This window comes from Epargyreus clarus, unplaced genomic scaffold (assembly GCF_041222505.1).
Source record: "Epargyreus clarus isolate Ecla_fem2 unplaced genomic scaffold, WU_Ecla_fem_2.2 ptg000007l, whole genome shotgun sequence".
Classification (NCBI taxonomy): domain Eukaryota; kingdom Metazoa; phylum Arthropoda; class Insecta; order Lepidoptera; family Hesperiidae; genus Epargyreus; species Epargyreus clarus.
Genome location: NW_027332215.1, coordinates 24232358 through 24259644, shown reverse-complemented (window position 1 = coordinate 24259644; position 27287 = coordinate 24232358). Strand labels below are relative to the sequence as shown.

General features: G+C 35.7%; 1 protein-coding gene and 1 long non-coding RNA gene across 7 annotated transcripts in view; one reads left to right on the top strand and one right to left on the bottom strand.

Moving 5' to 3' along the window:
* The window catches only part of Lmx1a (LIM homeobox transcription factor 1 alpha), a 28353-nt gene extending 5596 nt beyond the window's left edge, over positions 1 to 22757 (top strand). Inside the window, exons 2-4 of the mRNA XM_073075218.1 lie at positions 19798 to 19999; positions 20172 to 20788; positions 22510 to 22757. Of these exons, the coding sequence (XP_072931319.1) occupies positions 19798 to 19999; positions 20172 to 20788; positions 22510 to 22757 (1067 nt within the window). The remainder of the gene's footprint in view (positions 1 to 19797; positions 20000 to 20171; positions 20789 to 22509) is intronic.
* On the bottom strand, positions 680 to 5161 carry LOC140743715 (uncharacterized). Of its 6 annotated transcripts, XR_012102501.1 has the most exons (4): positions 4491 to 5161; positions 4118 to 4374; positions 2042 to 3135; positions 680 to 1958 (listed from the first exon to the last, which is right to left on the bottom strand). It is a non-coding gene; the product is annotated as an uncharacterized LOC140743715 (long non-coding RNA). The 6 variants fall into 6 exon arrangements; XR_012102502.1 differs by having other exon boundaries at positions 680 to 3135; positions 4478 to 5161; XR_012102500.1 differs by having other exon boundaries at positions 680 to 3135.
* Positions 22758 to 27287: the final 4530 nt, after the last annotated feature.

The window sequence follows — 27287 nt, the reverse complement described above, 5'->3', positions numbered from 1 at the left end:
ATCCAACTCAAACTTGGACATCATACAACGCTTCCAATCGAAGATGCTTCACGTGGTAGCTGATGCCACAGAGACAACAGTGAAAGAGGAAGTGACAAATAAACTAAAATTATATACTCGTCCATAGGGGTAACCTATCATTGTATTCGTCATATAAAGACACTCCAATGAAGTTACTACTGAGCTTATGAAATCCACCCGCACTTTTAAACTCATCAAAAGTAGAGCTACTCAGGATCTTCTTCCATCGTAGGAGCGGCTTCCAAGGAGGCAATAATTATAAATGGTTACGCCACTGGGTGTATACTATACATGCCATGCCAACAAATGAAACCTCATAACCACCAGCTTTTTGCCTAGACAGGGAAATTGCAGGGAAACTGGAGATAATAATGAAAAAAAAGGATACGGATATTAATATTATTTTTTTCTATTAAGGTTTTAATAAATTGTTTTGTTACAAGTAAAGATAATATGAGAAGCATTAATATAATGATGCAATAAAACAGTTAAACTGAGACAATACTTTTATTTAAATACTGGAATAACTCTAAGTTCTATTTTATATATATATATATATATGTCGGCTGATGGCCACACATCTTCTTTGCTTCCTTCAGATAATAAGATCGTACATAGGGCGATGTAAGAGATCAGCGATCCAAATGACAATCATCACTAAATATTCACCATTACACTTTTATTATACAAACACAAATTCACAAGTCTCATCAAACAATGGAAACTAGAACAGAATAATAAGATTCATCTCGATTTCGGTTTACAACGATCCGTCGGAGCTCTCCGATCATTGCCGCCATGACAAGACCGTCTGTCTTCTTCTCCAACGTTCCGTTACGCCCGGCGCCATCTCTCGCCAAGGCGTTGTAAACTCCAATACGTTCGTAATTTGAATCACTCAAATGACCTGCGCCGACACGGCCTTCCTGACCCTCGCGTGTCCTCACGCGTATAAGATCTCCGCCGACACGCCACTCTTGACTAACACACGCCCTCGTGTCGTAAGCATCTGGAAAACAAGTCAACTATACACACAAGCCATATCCATTGATACGAATCTACAAAAACCCACCCAAATTTTTATTCCATTCCATTAGTCCGAGAACCCATATTCAATTGCACATTTTCTCACTTATAGGTCTCACGGTCCCATTTTTACCCTTTAGTTACAGAACTCTAAAATGCCCCCTCAGTTTAATTGGTAATAAAATACTTCATGCGTCGTTGCCAAAGTTTGCATATTCAGCTTTCTAGTAGTCACAGGCCGCCAATCCAGGCAGTTCCCACAGAACCGGACGCCCCCTAGTAAGTCGGACGGGCAGAGGCGTTAACGCCTTTAAATGAGGCCAATATCAGAAAATCACAGTACCAATGTCGTCATATCTTTGCGTCACTAACAACTAAATAAACCGTGTGCAATCTTAATACCAGGGGCAAACAAGGAATACATCATATATCAACATTTTCATCTACCACGTATCAACATCTCGGTCCACCACGTATCAACATCTCGATCCACCACGTATCAACATCTCGATCCCACACGTATCAACATCTCGATCCAACACGTATCAACATCTCGATCCACCATATATGTACATTGCGATCCCCCAAGTATTAATATTGCAATTCACCACATATCAACATTGACATCTACATATGGCACCATATAACTGCAATCATTACAAATACTTTCCTTTTAACGTGAAACTGTGAACCATGACTCCTCCCTTGAAGACTCCCTCCCATGACGACTCTCTCTCATGACGACTCTCTCTCATGACGACTCCCTCTCATGAGGACTTCCTCTTATGGCGACTCCCTCAGACTACCGTCACATAGTCCTTCAGACTACCGTCGCTTTATCTTCAACTCTTCCTTCACAATGGCCATTGATCCAAAATTTTCGTACATGTAACGCGATGACTGCAGCAGTCCTTAAAACCAAAATAAACTCCATTATTATCAATCGCCGATATGGTCTAAAAAGTGACATAACATAGGAATCGCCAAGCCAAACTTCGCCCAGATTCCTCGCGCCTAGGTCTGACGCGCAGAGGGTCCCGGGCTCGATCTCCGGCGAGACAGACATGTAAATGATGCATTCAGGTTTCCGCTTTTGGGTCTGAGTGTTTGTGCATTCGTTCATGCGTGCGTCCATGGCACACACGACACAGGGAACCCCAGCCCGGAACTAAAGTGTTGAAAGCGTCTCACAAACTTTAAATAAAACAAAATTTCCACATCATTTCAACTGCCAACAGAGTTCATATAATTATCAATTCTCGACAACACAACAGGAAAATAATTATAGTTCAAAAACCAAAAACCACGCTAACATCGCACAAGCAAAGTCTTTAATCCTGTTTTCTGACGATCCTGATAAGAAGAGTAGGATAAAATTATTACAATCGTGTATTGTCATCGGTTCTTGACAATTGTTCAAAATTTTAAATAGATCGTATCGTTCAAATTGGGTAAAAATCGAGTCCAAAGATACTGTTACGTACATACATACGGATCAAGCTAATAAAAGCGTGGCAAAAATCAATCACATTTTTGAAAATCACAATTGTAGTCAAAATTGTCAATGCACATACACATACAATTTCACACACAATTCATCCGCAACACAATACACATACAATTTATTTTTTTCTTAATTTTCTCGGCCACAATTCTAAAAAACTTCGTTATGTTATTATCAATTATCCCCATAATTAACACCGTCTGCATGTTATTGACTGTATCCCATGACTATGCATTTATCTATACTGTTACATAAAAAAAACATTTTAATTCTAACCTATTCTAGAAAACATTTTATTTTGCAAGTAGTGCCCGTTACCATAAATTGTTTTAATATGTATAGTAAACTTGTAGCCTGTTGTAGCTTGTACTTTGTCATCGCACCAAACCATTTAAATTATCCATACCATTAAAATATCTCGCGAAACACAATTACTGATTCCCAATAATTCTCTGGATATACTAGCCATACGGAGAGGCAGCTCACGCCACGAGCGGGTCCGGTTGAGGAACATTAGGCCTTTGGGTTAGGTTAGGTAAAAGATCATAGAACTAATGTATTTCACATACGTATTCCACCTTACCCTGCAATAAATTAATTCAATTGAAATGAAAAATATACTACACAACTGTACTGCACATACTAATGTATCGACAACTTTAAAGTACAAACATACGCGTAGAAATTATTGAAATGTCTCGCCTTATCTAAAGTCAATGTGCAATATTCAAAATTATTAGGTTGGAGTTGCGAACGCATTTTTTTAAGCCAGAGCATATCTTTCTAAACTTTACAGACCAACGATGCATAAATAGACCACTTCCTTATCTCAGACATACCTGTTCCACGTTATATATTTTAGCCTACGTCGTGGTCTTGAGAAAAAAGAAGATCCAATCCCTCACTACAATTTTTGACAAATGCCTTTCAACTTTATAATACCGAACAAGATGACACTGCTCACAAGAAAAAAAAAAATCGGTGTTATTTGACGACCCATCCCTTGTATATAAACATCTTTCATTCAATCATAACTTCGTTATCTTACAGTTACACCCAAGTAGCTTCGTATTACTTGAAATGACATCGTTTTGTAAAACCAAAATAATTTCCACATATTTAGGAAATCCCATATGGAACAAGGACATCTTAAAAACTAACTAACCGGCACAAACCCCATTCTTTTATTGTACAGCACTATGCAATAACACGTCACCACCCCACTAGGCCTCTCAGTTTAGAGAAAAAAAACAGCAAAAGAAACTCATATCGTTTCCATATTTTTCCAAGTTTTACACAATTCGCTATACCATAATTTAACTATTAATTTATAGTTTCTTTTGACCGGTGTACCGCAGATAAACCCACTGTTGACTATTAGACACTTCATATCAGTAGAGCTAAAAAAAAAACTGAATAAAACATCGTATCACATACTAACTCCATCGTTTGCATTCATACTCGTAACAATCAAACGCATTCATTCCTAATTAATACTGTGTATTCAAAATAAAGTGTTTCTTCGGGCTTTTCGATCACACACAACAACATAAAGACAAAGCGTACCTGTTATTTTATCACACCGTATAAACTCTGTCTTGATACCTCTAATGCATAATTTGTTGAAGAATACATCTGCACATAGCTAGATTTTCGTAGAGACGTGAGGCTACTCCAGAATCCAACCGTAGTATTCTTGCGTCTGTAATTATCTCACAAATGGACCATTTAATTTTAAATTAATTCAGCGATACCACATGACCGATATAAAAATTCCCTGTACAGCATCGCCCGTTAGCAGATAAATAAATAATCTTCTTTATCTGTAATAAAGTAATAATATTTAACCATTTTCTATTATATTATTAACTACACACTACAGATTTCCAATTTCCAAGTAAAGCGTTGAACTGAGAACTTTCGTACTCATTACACAAACCCAATATTTACTTCATCCATTTTATCTACTCGTAATGCAACCTTCATCCCATTAAAAAAGTGACGCGATATTCTATTTCCAATATTATGTTAAAATTTACGATACATTAAATAATATTTCGCTATCAATAATAATGCAACCAAAAATACTGCAATAGCAACAAGTTCACAAATTATTACATAAAATGTACAAAATAATTCATTATTTTAATTTCCGAAGTGACAAAGTCATTTTATATTGACATAAATTTTTCCTCTACCGAACTTCATAGAAACAAAAGGAGGTTTTTATTAATTTCATTTCGTACATTTTCAAAATTTTCCAAACTATCATCGTTTCATAGTATGTGCACATGTTATTATTCTTTTCTCTTGTGTATTAAGTTTATTGAGAAATTAAAATACACGTCCCCGAAGCAGCGAATCACATGATGCAGAAATCAATCGTCTTCAAGATCTTATTTTTTTTCTTGCGGTCATTTCTTTAATGAAAACTATCTACAGCATCACTTCACTTTGTTAGGATATCCAAGACATTATATTACGTTTGTAGCTACAAAGCTTCCAATGTCAATTTTGTCTATCTTCATTTGTCACACATTTTTGCAGAATTTATGATATCCTTGAAATTATCACGATTATTCCTGGGGCGCTGGGTTGGGTCACTTCTGATGTCGGCTGATGGCCACACATCTTCTTTGCTTCCTTCAGATAATAAGATCGTACATAGGGCGATGTAAGAGATCAGCGATCCAAATGACAATCATCACTAAATATTCACCATTACACTTTTATTATACAAACACAAATTCACAAGTCTCATCAAACAATGGAAACTAGAACAGAATAATAAGATTCATCTCGATTTCGGTTTACAACGATCCGTCGGAGCTCTCCGATCATTGCCGCCATGACAAGACCGTCTGTCTTCTTCTCCAACGTTCCGTTACGCCCGGCGCCATCTCTCGCCAAGGCGTTGTAAACTCCAATACGTTCGTAATTTGAATCACTCAAATGACCTGCGCCGACATATATATTTCTTATGTGCGTGTGTATGTCACTGAACTCTTCCTAAACGACTGGACTTTGATGGAATTTGATGAAGGATTTTGATGAAATTTGTTGTGTGTGTTCAAGGGGACTTGAGAATGGTTTAGATTCACAATTTAGTCCGTGGGAAACGGTTTTTTTAATTAATTTTTAATTCGTAAGTAGTTGTTGATTTTGGAATGTTTCACATTGGATTCCACAGACTTCGCTACCATCGCAGTTTCAAATATTAAATAATAATCTATTTTAATGATAGTTTTTACCAACAGTTGGCGCTGCAATCGAATTGGAAAAAATATTTTGTTTTCATTGAGTTACATTCGAACACGTGTTGAATCAATATCTATATATAAAAAATAAAGTCGTGTTAGTTACACTATAACTCAAGAATGGCTGAACCGAGTTGGCTGAAATTTGGTGGAGAGGTAGCTTAGAACCAGGAAAAGGACAAAGGATACTTTTTATCCCGTTCGACCGCGTTTCCGTGAAGTATTTTATAACTCGAGCACGGCTGAACCGATTTGGCTGAAAATTGGTGGAGAGGTAGCTTAGAACCAGGAGACGGACATAGGATACTATTTATCCTGTTCGACCGCGTTTCCATGAATAAATAAGGGGAGAAAGGTTGTATTAAAGTCGCCCAGTTTTGATGCAAAACTATATGAATATTGGTATTTGGGATTTCGATAGAAAGTTATTAAATATCTATTTTACGATATTTGGAAAATCAACCCTAAGTTGGTTAAATAGGGGTTGGAATTTTATTTTAAAATCCGTTAATTTGGAAGCAAAGGCTGTAAAAAATTGCATTTGGCTTTAAAAGGCACTTCGTTTAGAAGTCGGCAGGTTTTGAAGCAAAGTCTATGAAAATTAGAATTTAGCTTTTATATTGAAAATAATAGAACACATATTTCACCGTTTCTGGAAAATCAACTCTTACGGTCGTTTAATCGGGTATGGAACTTTAATTTAAAATCCGTTAATTTGGAGCACTAAGAAAATGATCATAAGACATAATGAAGCATCTGAGTCACTGTTTGTTTGTTTAGATCAACCCTTAAGACTGTTACACGAGTGAAACTACGGGGTACAGATAGTCACTCATAATTAGGTGGTACGAAGTTCACCGGGTCATCTAGTTATATTATATGCTCATATTAATTTAAAATAGAAAAAACGGCTTTGCAATTCATTTCTATAATATTTTAGGATACACTAGTTATAGAGAGCCATATTCAAATTTCAACACATTTAAAGTATACATTTTCAAATGATCAAAAGTAATTAAAGTCTATAATGCAGTGATAGCGCGTAGTGAAGTGACAAACAGCTGATACAGAATCCACCATTTTATTAGCGTTTACGTTTTCTACAGGGTCGGCGCGATCGCTCACTATGATATTTATCTTAGAATACGCTTCGCTAACAAATTTGACAAAAAAGTCAAAAGGTTATCAAAAGGTTGTCAAAGGTTGTCATTTGTATGGAAAAAAGAAATGACATGGGCATTGTAGAATCGCTAGCGTTCTATTCTATCGTGTAACTTGGCTACGACTTTTCTACTTCGCTATTTTGATCACGTGATCATTGATATTTTCATACATTTTAGCGTTTCTATAGCGTTTCTACAGCGCAAGCGACTGTAGAATGTCAACTTGGCTAGCCCCCCTGAACCATAATAGATAGAAATTTGAAAATTTTGCAGAGTATGTATAATAGCTGCTATAACAATAAATACTAAAAATAAAAAAGTTTCAAATATAATAAATACAAGGTTCCTTGTATTTATTATATTTTAAACTTGGAACCGCTATTTTTCGATGTTTTTCGCTTTTCATAATGCATGTACTTCAATGACTGCAAAAATAACTAATACAACAAATAAAATAAATAAAAATTTTGGTGGTACGATACTCTCGAGCTGCGAGTTCGAATTGCACTTGGCTAATTGTACCTAATTATATAATAAGAAGCCTTTGTCTAGCAATGTTCCTCAAAAGGGTAATGAATGTATGGATTCATTTAGTGCCTCATTTGCAAATTTATTTCTTACATTGACATTATTCTTAATTTTTTAATCATATTTCATTTCCGTCAACTTGTAAGCACTACCATTACAATATAGTTGAAACTTCGGTATTAATTTGTGCTTAAATGACATATTCTCACGCGATAAAGTCTACTTTAACATTGTAAATATGTTCTGATTGAGTATTGCATGTTAAAATCATCATAAATGTTAAAATCTATGAGTAATTTACCATTTTTTAAAGATTTTTTTGGACCTTTGAAATTTCCCGACTTCCCGGGATCCCGGCCTATTTTTCCTGTCCCGACTCATCGTGTTTTTCCCGAGAATTACCGATCCGGGAATACCCAGACATATAATAGTAATATAATTTCATTATTTAGATGTCTAGCCGGAATCGAACCTTTTTTTCTTCTCGACGGGTAAACCTTCAAAAGATACCCGGTGCCGTGGGAGGGATACAGGGTTATGTGGGATCTTTACCGCACTAGCACCCCTCGAGGTGGCCGTCCTCAGCGCTGCGTAGAGGACTCCGGGATCTCCAAAGTAATGCAACCGGAATCACACACACTACCGTCATTCCCGGGGTTGCTGACTGGTCAGGTCGTGCTCCCACTCTTGCCGCCCGCAATCCCGAAAGCCCCTTTTAGTCGCCTCTTACGACAGGCAGAGGATACCGCAGCCCTATTCCGATCCCGGAACTACAGGGACAAGCCGGAATTGAACGATACTGTACTACGCGTGTTGGCATATTGCAAAATATTTAACAAACACTAGAAACAACAGACTGAATAAAATGAGTTTTGGCTTTGTGTTTTGTGAGGCTTTATTTGTACCGAGTAAAAAATTATTTTAATTAAATGGTCGGGATATATTCAATTGTAGGTACAATTCACCGAATCGAAACACAATCGGTACGCTTTAATGCTTTCAATGCTGTTTGTAGTTCACAAAATTACTACTGTCATTAGTTGCAAATTCAATTTTTGAAACTGTTAATTTTTGAACTACGTAGGTATAGGTCTTACATTAGTAGCTATTATCATTAGTCATGTTTAGGCATTAGTTGAAGGCGGTAGAACTTATTGTGATTCATCCGTTCATCAACCCCTATTTCTGCCTTAAAACAGCAGTTTAGTTTTGCTGTATTCTGTTTTAAGAATATAGTTATGCGATTGCAATGTCTCGGTGCTTTCCATCTCAGTTTCACTTACGAATAATGCTTTATATCGACAGATGAGAGACGCTTTCTACACTTACTGCCCCACACTAGGATTTCCTATATCGTAGATGCTATGGACACACACAAGGACTAATACACAAACACCGATCCGAAACAGATATTCAAATTCATCAACCCTTTGCGCGTCAGATCGGTATAGTGACCGCTCTGCTACGTGGGTTGTCGTGGAAAATCATCAGGTAGACTAAATGAAATGTAGATATTAGTGTAAAGAAGTATTAATATTACATAAAACATTATGCTATAGACTTTATATACATATTTGAATAAAACAGTTTTTTTTTCTAACATGGTGAACGTGAGTGAACGCTGATTCATGTCAACAAATTCATTGCCCAGAGCCTGTAGGTTTATTTGAAAACTCGATATCCAATTAAAATTTTAGAAAAGAATAAAATCGTCATTCGTTCGATTCGTCGATTATTTAAATTTATCTAATGTCTACGTTTCTACAGTTATAGTTTTCAAATTACATATGCGCGGTTTTACATTTGATCCCCCTATGAAAATTTGATATCATTGCGTGGTTTTGTGGCTTCCCTTGTTTTTGAATCACAATCGGCTTTTAATTGGATAACGCATAGTTGTCAGCCTTTTAGGCATATATCAGGCAAATATCCACTTCAAAAAAGTATGAATTATATAGTTATGTAGAGATCGCCAAAATTGTTTATTTTTTCACAATACCATATCTTTTAGGTGGCGTCCATTACGCTTTGTTCAATAGAAACAAACCATCGATAAATGGGAATTGATCAGCAAAAGCTCTACCACTTGCTAAATTCATGTCTAGAAAACGTCCACATATCAATTGTTATAGAGGAATAATATTTAACGATATAGAAGTTGAGAAATTATTGAAATAATACATTTGAATAATCGGTAAAAATAAACTATATTATATCTAAATATGCAAAATAAGTGTTGTTAATTTTGGACTTTACGACTAATTTTGCACAATTTGTCTCTATATTGTCTCTAAAACATATTTTATTTAACCTTTCTTAAAACAGATCCATGTCAGTCAGTAGGTACGTTACTTAACAACTAAGTTTTTTTTTATGACGGACTTTGCTAGACAGTCCTGTTTTAAGTGAGGAAACCGTTCATAGGTTCCTCTCAGCCGTGCAGGTAACAAGGAGGATATGCCGGACTACTACTGGCTAAAACCCCACGATGTTCCGCTGGACGCCCTTTGTCGGGATTACGGGTACGCTAATAGAACGTGTTCGAGGATAAAAATCTGACATAAACGATGTTAACATTGAGACGTAGTGGTGCTTCAAGTACTAAATAAAGCAGGTAGTTGGATAAAAGTTAAAAAAATAATAATGATACTAATAGAATGCGGTAACCACAGGCACTGACAGTTCAGTCGAAGAGGACTGTGAAATTAAATTAGTCTTATCTTTTCTAATAAAAGGTTATTTGAATAGATTGTAAGTATAAAATATATTTAAGTAAATAAAAAAAAACATGCGTTTTACCGAGAAATGTATTCCCTTATTATTTAACTAGGATATAGGATTTCAGGTAAGTATTTTGATTTATGAATTATCCAACATAATCATAATGTAAGTTAATCAGATGGAACACAAAAAAATCTATTCAAAGCTCATTCAGAGCTCACAAAAAAGTATTAAATGACAATTTACTCTCGACTTTAAATTTTGTGAACTATGTACTTTATATTATATGCTTTTTCGTATCCAGCTCAAAGGGGTCCTAGTTTTTGAAATACATTCTATACGTTTTTCGGGTTGTTGTTGGAGTTGGACAACAAACTAACCGGTGACAGGATGCTGGGCATGGCGTCTGCATATTTCCACCTAACAAAAGTTTGCTGAACCGTTCAAACACGCAGGTAGATATGTAGGCCGTGTAAAACTCGCCGAATAATTCAATTTTGCGATACTCGTCGCATATCGTCACTTTGGATGGTAGAGCTTTCATGTAATAAAATATAAATTGTACAATAGGTAATCACAGATTATACGCGTTATAATTGTTGGTATGGTAAAAGTATCACAAGGACGTAATCAAATATGGGTTAACTATTAACTTTAACCTATGAATGCTTATTTAAAGTGATAAAATACCAATAGCTACCTACAGTAGGCCGCATGTAGTACTTACATATAATTTATACAGGGTATAGTCGGTTATCGTAGGAACAGTTATTTAGTAAAGGAAAATGTATCCTTTTAATTTGCATTAGATGCTTTCATATATATTTTTGAAGGAAGTCTTAGAAGACTATCTATGCGTATAAATAAAATTGGAGTGTCTGTTTTTAATATTGAAATAACCGCGCTTTACTTCATGCATATGAATAAACATACGGTACATATACCAAAATGTTTTTTTTTTACAATTTTTGTCTGTCTGTCGGTTTGTTCTGGCTAATCTCTGAAATGGCTGGACCTATTTTGACGGGACTTTTGTTGGCAGGTAGCTGATGTAATAAGGAGTAACTTAGGCTACTTATATGTTAGAACTAGCTGTCCCCGCGGTTTACTACCCACTAACCGTGTTAGAATTACTGTTTAAAGCGGGTAAAACCGCGGGGCACAGCTAGTTCTAAATATATGTAGTGTTTCAATTAAAGAGCGTAGCAATGCGTATTAGTTTCGATTCCAATTACAGAGACTCGACTCGATATATACCCGTTTTGAGTTTATTTTGTGTGTTTATTGACTGCGATGACTAACGTGAATTTAATTTAGGCTGGAGTTTTACGAACCGTTTAAAGTTATTCGGCATAAAAATAAATACGTACTGCGTAGGTACTACCTACCTACCTACCTACTATTTATTGGCTGCAAAATGTTTAGTAGGTACATTTTTATTTGCCACAATCAAGCATAGTGCTCGCCCTACGACTAGGAGAAGCTTGGAACTCACTCAACCACGCTGCCCCAATGCGGGTTGCTGTCTGCACTTTGCTATAAGCACAGGCAGAGAAAAGCAAACCTGTGTATGTGTATTTAAAAGCTTATTTTGTAAAAAATAAAAAGCGTGCAATCGGTTAAAATTCCTGGCCGGTAGGTAGGTACTACGACGAGCTTAAAGCTTCGGGGCGGGAGACCGATGCGGGCACGAAGTACATTCTGTATTTCTGCTTATTCTGTACATTATGTGCATTACGAATTTTATAGTGCTATGTTAATCCGTCTTTGCCCACAAGAAAACCGTGCCCAGGGCTTTTGACATCAGGGGTGCCCGAAAGTCCAATATATTCGCTTACATGACGTACTGAGACTTACGGTCAGTATTTCTAAACAATAAAACCTACTTACATTTTAACAATAAACCGTTCTTAAATTATTTATTATCCCTCCCCCGGCTTCTATATCCCGTGTGTACAGAGGCCCGGTATTCCTTGAGACATTGAGACAGTCACATTTACTGTTAAAAAAAGGTTGAAATATGTAGCAAAACGAACGCCCATGTGGTAAGTGCACTGCCGTCCATGAACATTGGACGTTCCTCTTTTGGACGTCGGGCTGGCTGAGATCGTACTCGGCACCGGACTCCGCAATAGGTCGCTATTATATTATTATTCTAGGAACAGCAGACGAGCATGCATTTCATCTGATGCTAAGTGGGTATTATCCTTTACCATATCATTCAAACCAGAACGCGGCACCGCTTAACACTACTGTTATTAGGTGTTGCGGTGGTGCCCAGGTTTCTGCGCTGCACACGCTCGAGGATTGCCCAGCGTGGCAACCCGAGCGGCAGATGCTGGTGCAGCACATAGGGCCGGACCTCTCCCCGGAAACTGTTGTTGCGGGGATGGTCCGTTCTGGCGAAGCGTGGGATAGCGTGGTCGCGTTCTGCGACCGCGTTATGCTCGCTAAAGAGGACGCCTAACAGGCCAGGAAGAGCGCCGATCCCGCTCGGTGAAGGAGACGCCGAAGGCGTAGATAGCGCCCCCCGGCCAGGTGTCCCTATAGTTCCGGGACTAGAATAGGACTACGGTATCCCCTGCCTGTCGTAAGATCCCGATCCGGGGATCGCGCTTGGAGGACTCCGGTTGTGTTCCGTCGGAGATCCGGGAGTTCTCCATCCCGAGGTTCACTGAGATCCCTTAGTTAGTAGGGGGGTTAGTGCGGTAAAAATCCTACATAACCCAGCGTCGCTCCCACGTCGTCGGGTACCTTTTGAAGGTTTCCCCCTCGAAAAGAAAACAAAAATAGGTGCCGCCGGAATCGAACCACAATCGGATCGAACCACCTCTACCATCCACGTGTAGGTACATTTCCTACGAGTATTTACTTACGAGCTTTGGAAAGCGTAGTTCTCGTGCCATCGAACCATAAAATCGATATCCGAAACAGCATTTAGACAAATATTAGATAGGTATGTGAGGGTGAAATGTATACCTACCTATATCTATATATGTAGGTATACGTGCGAGGCGACTGGTGCCGGTTATAGATATGAAAACGTGCGCGATGTATGAGTTGTCCCCTATAAGTAGGTATATGACCTTGTTTATAAAGTCAAAGGACACACTCGGAACTTTTAATTGGACGCCCCACTTCTGCGATTCCATTTACCTCTTGTTTGTTTTCTATATTTTGTAAGCATTAAATATACAGGTATAAAAACTGTTGTTTTGAATCTGTACGTAAAGGCACGGTACAAATATCTATATCCTTATACTGTGGTAAAGGTGCATAATCATTATTACAAATAAAGTTTAACAAAAAAAAAAGTATTTACGAATACCTTTTAGAAATCAGTTCTCTATAATATTTTTCATAACATAGGGATAGCCCTATAATACCTACCAACTGACCTATGTAAAAATATCTCGCTACCCTCTCTCTCAGTAGGTACACTATCCAAAAACGTAAACTTTGAAAAACGTTAAAAGTTTTTGAGCAAAAGTAAAATCTCTAACTAAGGGTAGGTACAGCTCAGAATTTAATTTTAATTTTATTTTATTATATTACGTATATAGGTATTAATCTTATTTCGTTATTAACTTTCGTAATTGTGGTTCTACAACAAATAGTTGGTACCCATAGGATCAAAATTGTAGTATATGTATTCTAAGTATACATAGTAATTGTATTTATACATAATTCAATTACGGACTAAAATTGTTGTAATAAATTTACTGTGCAAAAAATAGTTACCTCGATAAATTGTGAAAACGATTTGTACCCCATTTTTAAGATGGTTGCCGAGAGACAAGAGTTGAGGCTCCACAAACTTGAATTTAGCTTCACACAAACCCCTGACATCAAAAAAGTAAAATGGCTTTATCTGGCTTTTGTACGCTAAGGACCAAGAATTGTAATATTTCAATGGATTAAGGTAGGTAGGTATATAATGACATTCAATGCCAATAGATTTATCAAAACCTATTTGAACTTACAAAACCCAACAAATACCAATATGTGTGACCAATACCAATATTTATGAAACAGCAAAACCGCAATAAAATGTGTTGATGTACTGATTAATTAAATTTCCACTAAAACATTTCCTGCATTATCTATATCTGCCTATCTATATTCTACTGTGTTGGGATTTGTGGTATTCCGGATTGAAAAATATGTATACAGATCCGGATTTCACATAGGTAACGTAACCGTTACTTACGTTACCTATTGTTACCGTTATCATTGGCAGATTAAAATTTTTAGAAATCAATGTAATAAAAAGAATGAAAGTTTGATTGCCACCTACATTATTTAATAATGAAAAATATCATAGTTCAAGATCCGCCGAAAATTACCTATTAAGGCTAAGTACACACTGCGGTTAAACGCAAGCGGAATAGAAATAACTGAAATTAATTAATTTTATTTCAGTACCATCATGGATTTCTGGCGAACAGCATGTGTTGTGTCGTTAGCGTTATCACTCGCCCATCGAAACTGAATAAAAAAACCTGATGCGTTGAAACATAATGCGTGCTCTACCATACTATTACTATGAGAGACAAATAAAACGCGCGATCGAAATGTAACAGTTTAAGTTTTTTTAATTAGTCACTGAAAAAATTCGCTGATGTGTGCAATTGTATAGAAAGCAAAGTGTTACATATTTTTGCGGTTTCAATCTTGCGGTTAAACGCGTGCGTATAATCGTAGTGGTAAGCCTAAGTAATAGGTAATATAGTAAGGATATTCGATGGTTGAAAAATAGGTAGGTACCTACACTAGTTCTAGCGTCTTCTAGTTCTTGAGTGGACGGTCGTCACGAGTAGTTCTTAATGGATACTCGTATGACCAAATTGATAGATATCTATTAATGCCGGAGATCCTGGTAACTTTACTAACCTTAGGTAGGTACGCAAACGACAGCACCTTTGTGAAGCGATTCATTCCGTCTGCTCGAGCCAGTAGTAAGAAAATCCAGTTCAAGTCTGAGGGCTATTATTAAGCGCATTAATGAAACCCTCATATTCGTTGCGCTAGTCAGTAAGGAACCGACGCTAATAGGATCACTTTTAACCTCTCAAAATGTCACGTGTGTCTATTTAGTATTTACCTACCGCAAAATGGAATCCATTCAACCAGACACATCTATAGGTAGTTACATATAAATAACTACGAAATTGTTTTTGTTTTTAAAATAACTTTATTTAATATAATAAAGGTACACAAACGTTATACAATAACAATAATGTTAAGTACAACAATCTTACAAATTTGTTTATTTTATACAGACTAAAGATGCCTTTTTAAAATATTTAAAAATAATCAATTGTAGCTTTTTTGACATAACGAAGCGCAATTAAATAATTCAAGTTATTGTGGACAGTCAGCATGTTATACACTTATTTTTACATATAACAATGTTGGTATATATTAGTTCAATATACAAACAATATAATTATATCTATGTCAGATCGCCGAGCCTCGCGTCTGTCCGATATAGAAATGCCAGATGGCGTTCCTTCATAGTGCACCAACTGCTTTCGGTTCCAACAAAGAAGCACACAAGAAAATAATAAATTCGGAGCCGATGGATTTACAAGTCCACACGCCATCAACGTCAATTGTCAACTCACTCTCAAAAACGAAACAATAATCATAGTTCTTATAACAAAAAGGCGACACTTGCAACCCCATCCGGAGTTACCCGCTCCAAAAATATAGTCTACTAAAATAATTGTTAATGAAGTAATTTGAATGGAAATCATAACATAACACTAAAATTAATTGAAAATAATAGCCCGCGCCGTTATCTATATCTATTGAATAACAAAATATTTTAAATTATAATTAACATATTACTGTAAAAAAAAATCAATTGAATATATAATTATTGTTAGAATAAATAGGGTAAGTAAGATGCAAAAACTCGAGGCACACAATGCACGAGCGGTCATGCGATAAGATGCCGACGTCATTCGCCACTAAGAAAATAGTGATGGGGCAAGCGATATCGATTGTACGTCGCCGCGTAAGATGTATTACAGATTGTAGAATTGATCCTATCGAAGAAATTAGTTTATTATTAATGTGTAAATTGTTTTGATAAAATTTCTTGGCTAATTTAAGAACGTAGCTTTTAATTGGGAGATAATTAATATTATCATGTAATTTTTGAAGATTTGTTAAATAAGGAGTGTTAAATGATATTTTAATAGCTTTATTTTGAACGGTTTGAATTTTTTTGTAATTAGTATTTCATGTGCTACACCAGACAGGGGAAGCATACGTCAAACAGGGCAGTTAATTTTATTATCAATTGTCAATCCTAAGTATTTAACCTCAGCACTCCAGGGAATACAATGATCGTTCACTTTAAGACATATTTTTGGAGAACACCGCTTTCTGGAAAACATGATGCCTTCAGTTTTACATGTATTTAGTTTTAACTTCCATTTATTAAAATAATCCATAAGCATTTCAGCATGCAAGCATAAGCATAAGAGACCATTGAAGACGAGTAATAATGACATCAATATCACATGATGAAGTGTAACTAGCAGTATCATCGGCGAATCCTGCAAGTGCGGTATGAGGTTGCCTAGGGATATCATTGACGAATACTACAAATAGATAAGGTCCTAAATTTGAGCCTTGCGGTACTCCAGCAGGTATACAGCGAGGCCTAGATGAGAAGGATCCAATGTGAACAGAAAATTAACTTAACAAGACTTATGGGTACATTATGCATCATTAGCTTGCGAAGGAGACCACTGTGCCACACCGTGTCAAACATCAAGCTTTTTCAACATCAAGTAGGATTAAGCCTGTAGATTGCCTTAAGTTCAAGTGGTGTGCAATGTGCTCAACTAGTCTTGCTAGTTGTTGAGTGGTTGAATGTGACTTCCGAAAACCAAACTGTTCAGGAATAATTTTGTGTTCAATACTTTTAGCCAATTTAGAAGATATAACAGACTCAAATAATTTACTTAAGCCAGGAAGTAGACTTATAGGCCTATAACTAGTGGGATTTGTTTCATGTTTCCCTGGCTTTTTAATACAAATAACTTTCGCAACTTTCCAGCTATTCGGAAAATATGCAAACTTAAGACAATCGTTGAAGATTTTAGTTATAAAAATAATACATTTATATGGGAGATTACTGATTAAAATGTTGCTTATGTTATCTATTCCAGGAGATTTACGGCTTTTTAATTAAGATATTAATGTTTTGATGTATAAAGGAGTGACCAATTCAAACATAGAATTTTTATCGACTTGAGATAACTTTGATACGGTTTCAGCAACCGCAACATTATTTATTTTATTTTACGAAATGATGACATATCGGAGCCAGGAGGTAATTGTACAAGATGCAGTGCAGTCTTCAATTTACGTACTGTTGTTCCCTGAAATCCCAACGAATGAAGCTCCTTGCTGAGTGAATCTTCAACATATGACGGTAGGCCAAAAATTACTGCTTTATACTGCCGTTCATCTTTTCTTGAGAAGGTATGGAAACACATCTTCTCAGCTCTTAAGCCCTCTTGCAATTTTTGGTGACTTTCAGAAGAGTAACAATAAATAGCTAGTCGATTGTTTCCTTTATAAAGACGATGGTAGGAACTAGTATATCGGGAAATCAGTCTGAATATCATGGTTCCATTCCGGTTTAAGTACCATTAATATGGGTGGCACCTTATTGTTACTTTTAACGGCTGTCGCACTTCGAAGTTTCTCTGAGGTTAAGGATGAAGTCGGCTTGTCTGTCTGGATGAAGTCGATATCGATATTTCCGAGTCTTTTCCATCACTACTGTAATAAGCGCTACTTCGCAAGGTGGGGACTACGTAATGCGTGCGATCGAAGCAGCGGTTCGCACTGCACTGAACTGCGAAATTAAATACTTACAGATAGCCAACAATTTTATCATTTTTCATGGGGTAGGTACTCACTTAAGTTACTCTTTCTAATTAAAACTTAGGTTAGGTCAGACATAACTGCAAGACTAGAAAATGTGTATAGCTACTCTTTCCTTGTATAAAAACGATACAAATTCAAGGGCATTGAATTATACATTACAAGTAATATCATTGATTATCAACGTTTCATAAATATATGTAGATTTTGAGAATATAAATGGAATAAAATATTTGAAAGGCTTTTCAATAGAACCGATAAATGTGAAAGAAAAAAACTATAGTAGGCATAATTAATAAATTAATTATGCCTACTATAGTTTTTTTATTTATTTAAGTAATAAATGTTTGTATAACAATTCACAAATTCGTCCGCGGGATCTGAACGCCACGCAGAAGGCTCGTACATTTACGACATCGATTAAGCATCACGGGGTTGTTTCACGCCAACATTTTGTTCCCGGGTTGATCACTCATGACCCGTTTGACCCGGCACGCCCCTCCCACTGGGCGGCACCCCCTTCCAAAGTCTAAGGAGCGCGGTGAGACGCCCGATACTTTCGCCGCAACGCCATTCTCACGAGGCATACCTATAGTCCTATAGGTAGCTATGGCAACCGACGCGCCACGCCGCGCTACCCTCAGGATTTCATGGGCTCATATTATCTGCGCACCCTACATCGATATTTTCTTGAAATTAAATTCAACTCGGGTATATCACGTCTAGCCTAGCCTAAACTCCACATAGTCATCCTGTTATAAAAATACGCAATTATTAAATATGTAGTAAGAAAATTGTGTCAGTAGTACGGTATGCCGTAAGTAACAACGTAGGCTTATACCGACTAAGGAATCATCATCATCATCAACCCATTACTGTCCCACTGCTGGGCACGGGTCTCCTCTCGGAATGAGAAGGATTAGGCCATAGTCCACCGCGCTGGCCAAGTGCGTATAGGTAGACTTCACATTATTCTCGAAACTATTTACAAAATTGTATAGTTTAATATGTAGCTGGTAGATTATTAAGTTTTGGTTATTTTGCCCTATGACAATAATTAAGAACAAATTACTAATATAAAATATTGTATAAGCGATCTTAAGTCGCACGTAAAGCAGCACTAAGCATCTATAGTAAGAAAGCTATTATTTATACTAAACATAATTAAAGAATTCATATTAAAGCAACCAATAAGAACAAATAAAAATATGTGTGAAATTTTGATATTGTACACTCACACCTATATCGCGTGAAAAGTTTGTCGGTTTTTGTCCTATTGCAAGATGAAATTCATTAGTTTGTAAGCTCACAATGCTTTAATCTAGCTGCGTGTACATAATCATCGTATATCAGTTATCAGTAGCGTAACAATAACTTTGTACTTAGGTACAACTAGCGTCATGTTCCGTTCAATGATTCATCACTAAAGAGGGCTTCAAGTCCCACAACTGAAGACAACGTTGGCATTATTTGATTTTTCAGGTCATCAAGGGCCCTAAACAAATAAGAGTTTACACATCAGTAATCACATGAAATAAAAAAAATAATAAATGTTACGCAACTGAATGTTATCTCCTCGTTATTGACGTCTCTAGTAAATGATTAGTCCCATATTTATTGTGTGTGACCTACCACTTGCTACTAATTATAGATTCCTACTACACAGATTTGAGTGCAAGCATCAAGCGGGAGAAGATCGTCGAGATATGCGAAGGATGCGGTCAGAAGATTCAAGACCGTTACCTCATGCGGGTGGGCGAGCTCTCCTGGCACGAACACTGCCTCAGCTGCTGCGTGTGCGGCTGCCCGCTTGCCCACACATGCTACACCCGCAACGCCAAACTTTACTGCAAACCAGACTACGATAGGTAATTAAATATTGTATAACAAACCATTACCATCTTTATAACAACATTTAATTTAACTTTCAACTATTGCGAATGATTTTGCGTCTGAATTGCGAAATGCAAGCGAAATGCCTGGCGATTAGCTTAGCGTGTAATAATTTAACCTGTGTCATAATTATTGTTTGTCCTTTAGATTGTTTGGCGTCAAGTGCACCAGGTGCGGGGACCGCTTGCTTCCGCAAGAGATGGTCATGCGAGCCCAGCAGTACGTTTTTCACATCCAATGCTTTGTGTGCGTCATGTGCTGCCAGCCGCTGCAGAAAGGCGAACAGTACGTCATCAGAGCCGGCCAGATATTTTGCAGGCAAGACTTCGAAAAGGAGATGTACTTAATGCAACACGCGGAGGATGATATGATTATAGACGATTCGGAGAGGCCACGAGACGGTCGACGTGGTCCCAAACGGCCACGAACGATTCTAACATCAGCGCAGCGCAGGCAGTTCAAAGCCTCATTTGAAGTAAGCCCAAAACCTTGCCGTAAAGTACGTGAAGCTCTCGCTAAGGACACAGGCCTGAGCGTGCGAGTGGTGCAAGTATGGTTCCAGAACCAACGAGCCAAGATGAAAAAAATCCAGCGCAAGGCCAAACAAGAAGGTGACAAGAATACAGAAAAAGAGAAAGATAAAGATGAAAAGAGTATCAAACAAGAGTCCCCTTCTAGCGAACACGGAAATTATCTGGGACTCGACGGGGCTTACTCTGCTTCGAGCCAGCCTCTTAACCCAAACCTGCCCTACTCTCCTGATGGTAAGTCTCACAGGAATGTAACATGCAGTATTAGTTATTTTATTTTATAAATATATCGGTAAAATTAACAAACGGTTACATAAATAATTAAACAACATATACAGATACACCTACGAATGTATACATTTGCACAATACCTAATAGCCCCGTCAATTTAGACATAAAAATAGTGGTCAAATAGCAAAAATTCCGGGAAAGCCAATTTTTTGTAGAGACTTTTGAACTCAATAACCAATATCAATATTTTTCATACTATTAAATAAGTATTGTTGCTGGAAATAACATCATAAAGGTTCGTGGAATAGTCCTCCCAGGGAAACCACGTTAAAAAAACGCGCTGCGTATCCTATTTCACAGGTGGTGTGGAAATATGTGCATATCGTGTAAAACGTAATTCTTACAAGCGCAATATCTGAATAATGATAGGTTTTAGAGAAAAAATTATAAGCACCATTTTATAGAGAATTTTAAGAGATACAACGTTGGCCTGATAAAAGGACAATGCCCATGAAAGTATGGACCGCCGTCCAGAGTTGCATCAAATTGAAACTTGTTGTGGACGATGTATAATTAACCAAATACTACCACCAATAATTATTTTTTAGATCAGCACCCGGGTTCTGAAGTTATTTACCGAAATGTTACATAACCTCAAAATCAAAAATATCCGACGATAGATTGATGGTCGGTTTTAACTGATAGCAGGTATCTATCGAATGTCGTAATGTAGTTCGACTAACATATTCCATTTACTTTTAAAGGTAGTAGGTAAAAAAACCTAAAATAATGAATTCCGAGTATAAAATACCGCCATTTTAATTTTTAAGAGCAACAATCAACATTTCGTCTTATTTTATCTTAAATGGAACCCCCTTGTTCAAAGAAACTATTCCGATCGACAAACTAAGTAAAAAAATCAAAAAATAATTTTAATATTACTTTCATTTTGATGCACGAGAAAAATCATTAATCAAAACACTAATAGATCTTATTGAATTCCGAGTATAAAATTCCGCCATTTTAATTTTTAAGAACAACAATCAACATTTCGTCTTATTTTATCCTAAATGGAATCCCCTGTTCAAAGAAACTATTCTGATCGACAAATTATGTAAAAAAATCTCAAAATAATTTTAATATTACTTTCATTTTGACGCATGAGAAAAATCAGTACCAAGAATGGGCATTCTCCTTTACCGTTTTTGAAAAAAATCCAAAAAACCTACAATTTTGACGTTTTACCACGAATAAGTGCCGACGCACACGTCGGATCGATGGGGACTTTTGACACTTTATTTGTAATGGTAAAACCCAAGGTCTCTACGAAAATTCAGCTTTCCCGGAATTTTTGCTATTTCAATTGTCTAACCTGACCGGACTATAACTAAAAATGATAGTGATATGGGGGAATCAGCAATCATACCTACCTACACAATTTGCCTTTCTCAAATATAATATATTTGAATATGTACTACATAACAGGAAATCGCGAGAACGAAATCCGCTGAATAAACTTTAACAAGACATTTGATGGAGACATAAGGAGCTTTAAATAACGTTATATTAGCAATGTTGCACGTATATAATCCGCATCATAGTATAAAAGTGATTCATGACGCCTAAGCCGCAAGCTAAAGCATTTTTTAAACAAAACAGGACTGCAATAAAAAATTGAATCATAATGACCTTCTGGTCATAATCTCGCTAATTTATTGTTTCAGATTATCCTGCACACTCCGGTGACAGCTTTTGCAGTTCTGATATATCGCTTGATGGAAGCAACTTCGATCAACTGGATGAGGGTACTTCCGATACTATGAGCCTGCAGAATTTGGAAGTGCCCCATCACCCGCATCAGCATAATTCACACTCTGCTCACGAGCCACTTAACCTCGGCACTGGTGCTGTAGTGAATCCAATTGATAAGTTGTACCTTATGCAAAACTCATACTTTAGTACTGATCATTGATTTACCAGCAACCGTAGCGTTACCCGGAAGTCAAACCCTGGGCAGCGACTGCGTCATACTGCTATGGACTTATGCGTTAAGACCACAGCATCTAAAACTAGTCATACATATACTGAGACAGTCACAATGAGCTCAATGACGGATTTATTGAACTCAATGGCCAATCCAATCCATTCATCGATGAATTCATTGAATTCAATAACTAATCAAGTAAATTTAACATCAAACCCCATGGATTCAATTATTGACCCAAGGAACACAATATCTAACTCAATAAACTCTTTAGCCACTCAAGTTAAATCTGTGAGTAATACAATTGATTTAATGACCAATCCAATGAGCGCCATGTCCAATCAAATGTCTACCCCAAATGCCTTTAACTCAATGACACGTGGGATGACTCCAATGTCAAATTCAATGAATTTATTGATTAATTCATTGACTTCACTATCTAATCCAATGAGTTCAATATCCAACACAATAAGTTCTCTCTCTTACCCGATGAATTCAATGACCAAGTCAATAAGTTCCCTATCTTATCCAACGAGTACAATGAGTAACTCATTAAGTTCGCTATCTTATCAAATGAATTCAATGCCTAACTCATTTAGTCCACTGTCTTACTCAATGAGTTCAATGACTGACTCGTTAAGTTCACCGTCTTATCCAGTATATTCAATGACTAACTCATTAAGTTCACAGGCTAATCCAATGAGTTCAATGGCTAATTATTTAAGCTCGTTTCCTAACCCGATTAGTTCTGTTCCAAATCAAACGACCTCAATGTGTGTGTTGAAAAAGCCAACGGGTTCAATGACAAATTCTGTAAGCTCAATGTATAAACCAATAAACCTGATGACAAGCGCTATGGAGCCAATATGTAGCGCTGTGAATCCTATGACCAACCCAATGAGCCCAATGCATACTGCAGTGCGTTCTAATAATAACTCTATGGACATTATGGACCGTTTTATGGAGTACTCAACATTGTAGTAATAAATTATAAGTAAACAGGAAATGGTACTTGGCTATTGGCTGAAGTAACTTCGCAAACATGTACAAATATGTAATAAGGTAATTAATTTTTAGTTTAAGTATGTTTTATGTACTAGGAATTCTAAATTATTAATTTATGAAGAATTTAGTTAAATTGTGTTGCTGCTTTTAAATTGCGGCACTTACTTAAATTACGTATTGTATTTAATGTAAATATATAATAAATATTTAAATGCAACAATTAAAGATAATCATGGGAAATTAAAAATTATTTTGGAAAGTAAATTATGTATTATAAGAAAGTCATATGTTTATATAAATTAGGAGAAGATCCACCACCATCTTAAGTTACTTGTAAATAGACGTGTGAAATATTATACGTTATAAAGTCAGATACATAAGTAGGTACTGTAATGCAGCTGCAATGTGGGTTCTAAGTACTTCTAAGTAAACCAGTAAGTATTCTCAGTAACATATATTAATGAATGAACATAAATCAATCAACTTTCCATTTTCATACTAGAAATATAGAATAGACTATAATTTAAATTACAGTGTTAGAATTATAGATTATAGGTATATTCAAATCTATGTTGTCCAGTGTACTCTTGTTGACTGTGTCATTTAAATGACTGTAATGACATGAAGTTACTAATATATTAAACAATATCAGAATACATACATTCCAAGTAGCTACTTATATAGGGTAAGGTTGCTCAAGTCGCACCCCCTAAGGGAAAAATGCTGTATTATTTGGGGTAATTTATATGAAGGAAAATCTTTTGCGTAAATTTAATCTTTAGTTATTAAAGTATCATATATAATTAAAAATAATATATATATATATATATATATATATTATTAAAATAGTGATTTCAACATTTTCCCAAAAAGTAGGCTTCGGTACGACTTAAGCGCCTGGTCGCGTAAGTACCCATTTGGTATTTCCCTTTGTTCTGCGATAACTTTAAGGGATTTCAAAACAATTTGTAAACGCTTACCTACATTTTATTTTGTTCGGGATTGATCGAACGAATGTCGAAATTTTTTCTGCTGCATGTATTTACTTCATGTTTAATAGATCCAAATTCACATTTATAAGTTTTCAATAAAGCTTTCCTTCACTCCTAACCTCTTGCTTGCAAGTAAAGTATCTTATTTGGAAAAAACAATGTTAGCTCACAAAGACGAAAAGTGAGAATAATTTCAACAATGCCTTAGCCGTACAAGGTACGACTAAAGAATTCCTTATAGGTACGACTTACGCAACAACCATATCTATGGCAACAACACTTCAAAATTTCAAAATAATATTACTGACATTACCTTTAAAATTTTTACTATTTTATTATGACTAAATTAATAGTAGAATGTGTTAAAAAAGAAAAGAATCACAGAAATTAACTTAACAATCGTACTTCCCTTGAAACTGCTTACTGATGAACTTAAATTTTTAGTGAAAACACCGACAAAACTTGTCTTTTAAAATATAATTATAGGTGAGAGGCATGTAGAAACGTAGGGTTTAGTGGAATGTGAGGAACATTAATAGTCAAAGCCGATTAAAATTTAATGACAACGCTTGAAGGAAGCATTGACATAAAAAAATATACAGAAGAACGTATTAAAAAGAAATATACATTAAAATCTTCTGCGCTAACTAAAATACTAAAATGAATAAGCAAATAGTGCGTCACCTACAATTTTTAAATCAATGGTGCCGACGTGGTGCCGTTATTTTTGTTTACTCGCACAACCAACTAGTACACATTTGAAGCACCAGAGATCGCTTTTTGTAGATAGGAGACTAGATACTGCTGTGGTACGATTTAGGCGCTGGTACGACTAAAGCAACCTTCCCCTATACATTTTCCGTGTATAATCGAAAATATCAGTAAACACTTAGATACTAATGTATTGTTATTTTGATGATCAAATTTAAGGGATTTTGTACATAGTAGATTTAGGTATTTATCAGTTGACTGTTAAGATACTAAGATACAAATTACTGTTTTTAACGGAATTAGATTATTAGAACAAAAAATAAATATATGGTACATTTGACATAAAGTCACAATTGAAATTTTGTTAGACTACCTGTTAGTAATATACGAGATTACGAGACGGTACGAAGGTAAACGTTTACTTTACCCCACAACGATACGCAGTTCTTTGTGATCAGCATGTTTATACTATTTATATTAATTACTAAGTGTATATAAATCATATCCTATTAATTATTGGTAGGTACTTAATATTATATACAACGTCTATAATTTTCCTCTCTCGATTTGAACATTTCACAATTAAAATTATAAACACTAATCGAGCTTCGTAAGACATGTTTCGTTGTGAAAAAATTAAGCAGTCTCTCAATATAAAGGTATTTAATTATGTTAGTTATTTTATATCCAACATTATTTAATGTAAGGGCATATAAAGCACTTTACAACCAAGATCCCACGAAATCTGTATATAGGTAAATAGCATTTTCACTATTGTTAACCATCTGCTACTTACATGTTTTAAAAATGTGTATATATAAGCAAAATAAAAATACATTAATTGATTGGTGTCTGAATATAATAAACTTAATTATATATAAAAATACTATCTTATCTGTAATTCTATATCAACCACATCTACTTTGTAATACAATTTGTTCCATTTTCCGTTATTGTGAAACGATAAATTAATAGTAATGCACATTTTAGTCAAATTATTGTATTTATAAAATTTCCATTTGAAAAATAGATGTGTTAATAGCTGTTACCGACCAGTAAATTTAGATTCCGCACTTCTCTTCTACAATATCGATATTATGGATGTACCTACATTTTAGTCTTAAACATTTCTAGTCAAATATTTGTTAATGCGTAACAGTATACGTATGTGTAATTATTCTTAGTTGAAATGTCTGTATTGTTATTTTATAAATGGATGTAAAAAATAAAATGATTAACAATTGCTTGTTTAATTATTTCTAAATCATCTGTTTATTGTTTTTTCAAATTTCGTCGGTGCCTCATAGCACAGATTAATAAATAGTTACTACTCATAGCTGCCCAGATACGTTAATACTGATGAATGAAACCATTTATAATCTGGTATTCGTTTGGTATAAGTTCCGTTCTATTAAGGGTTTGGTTTAAGTTTTCAACATAAAGTTCAAACTGATAACGTAATTTGGTTACATACATGGAAATAGTTCCTATAAATACGATCAACGTGAACTATCGACGAACATAATAATTGAATATTACGTTTGAAAAAATCAATGTAGGTATCTAGTCTATCAAATCCTGAACTTACAAAAGATTTAATTGTCATTAAATAAAACAATATTTTTTTCGTATATTTTTTATTAGATACTTATTAATTATTTATGTATATATGTAACAGATGATCGTGAAACACAATGACTTGAGTTAGATAAATTATAGTTGTTCTAAAAATAAAAAATACACATCATAAGCATAAGTCAATGAAACAAAACTACCGAGTTATTATTCCTCTTAATAATGTTAGAATTAA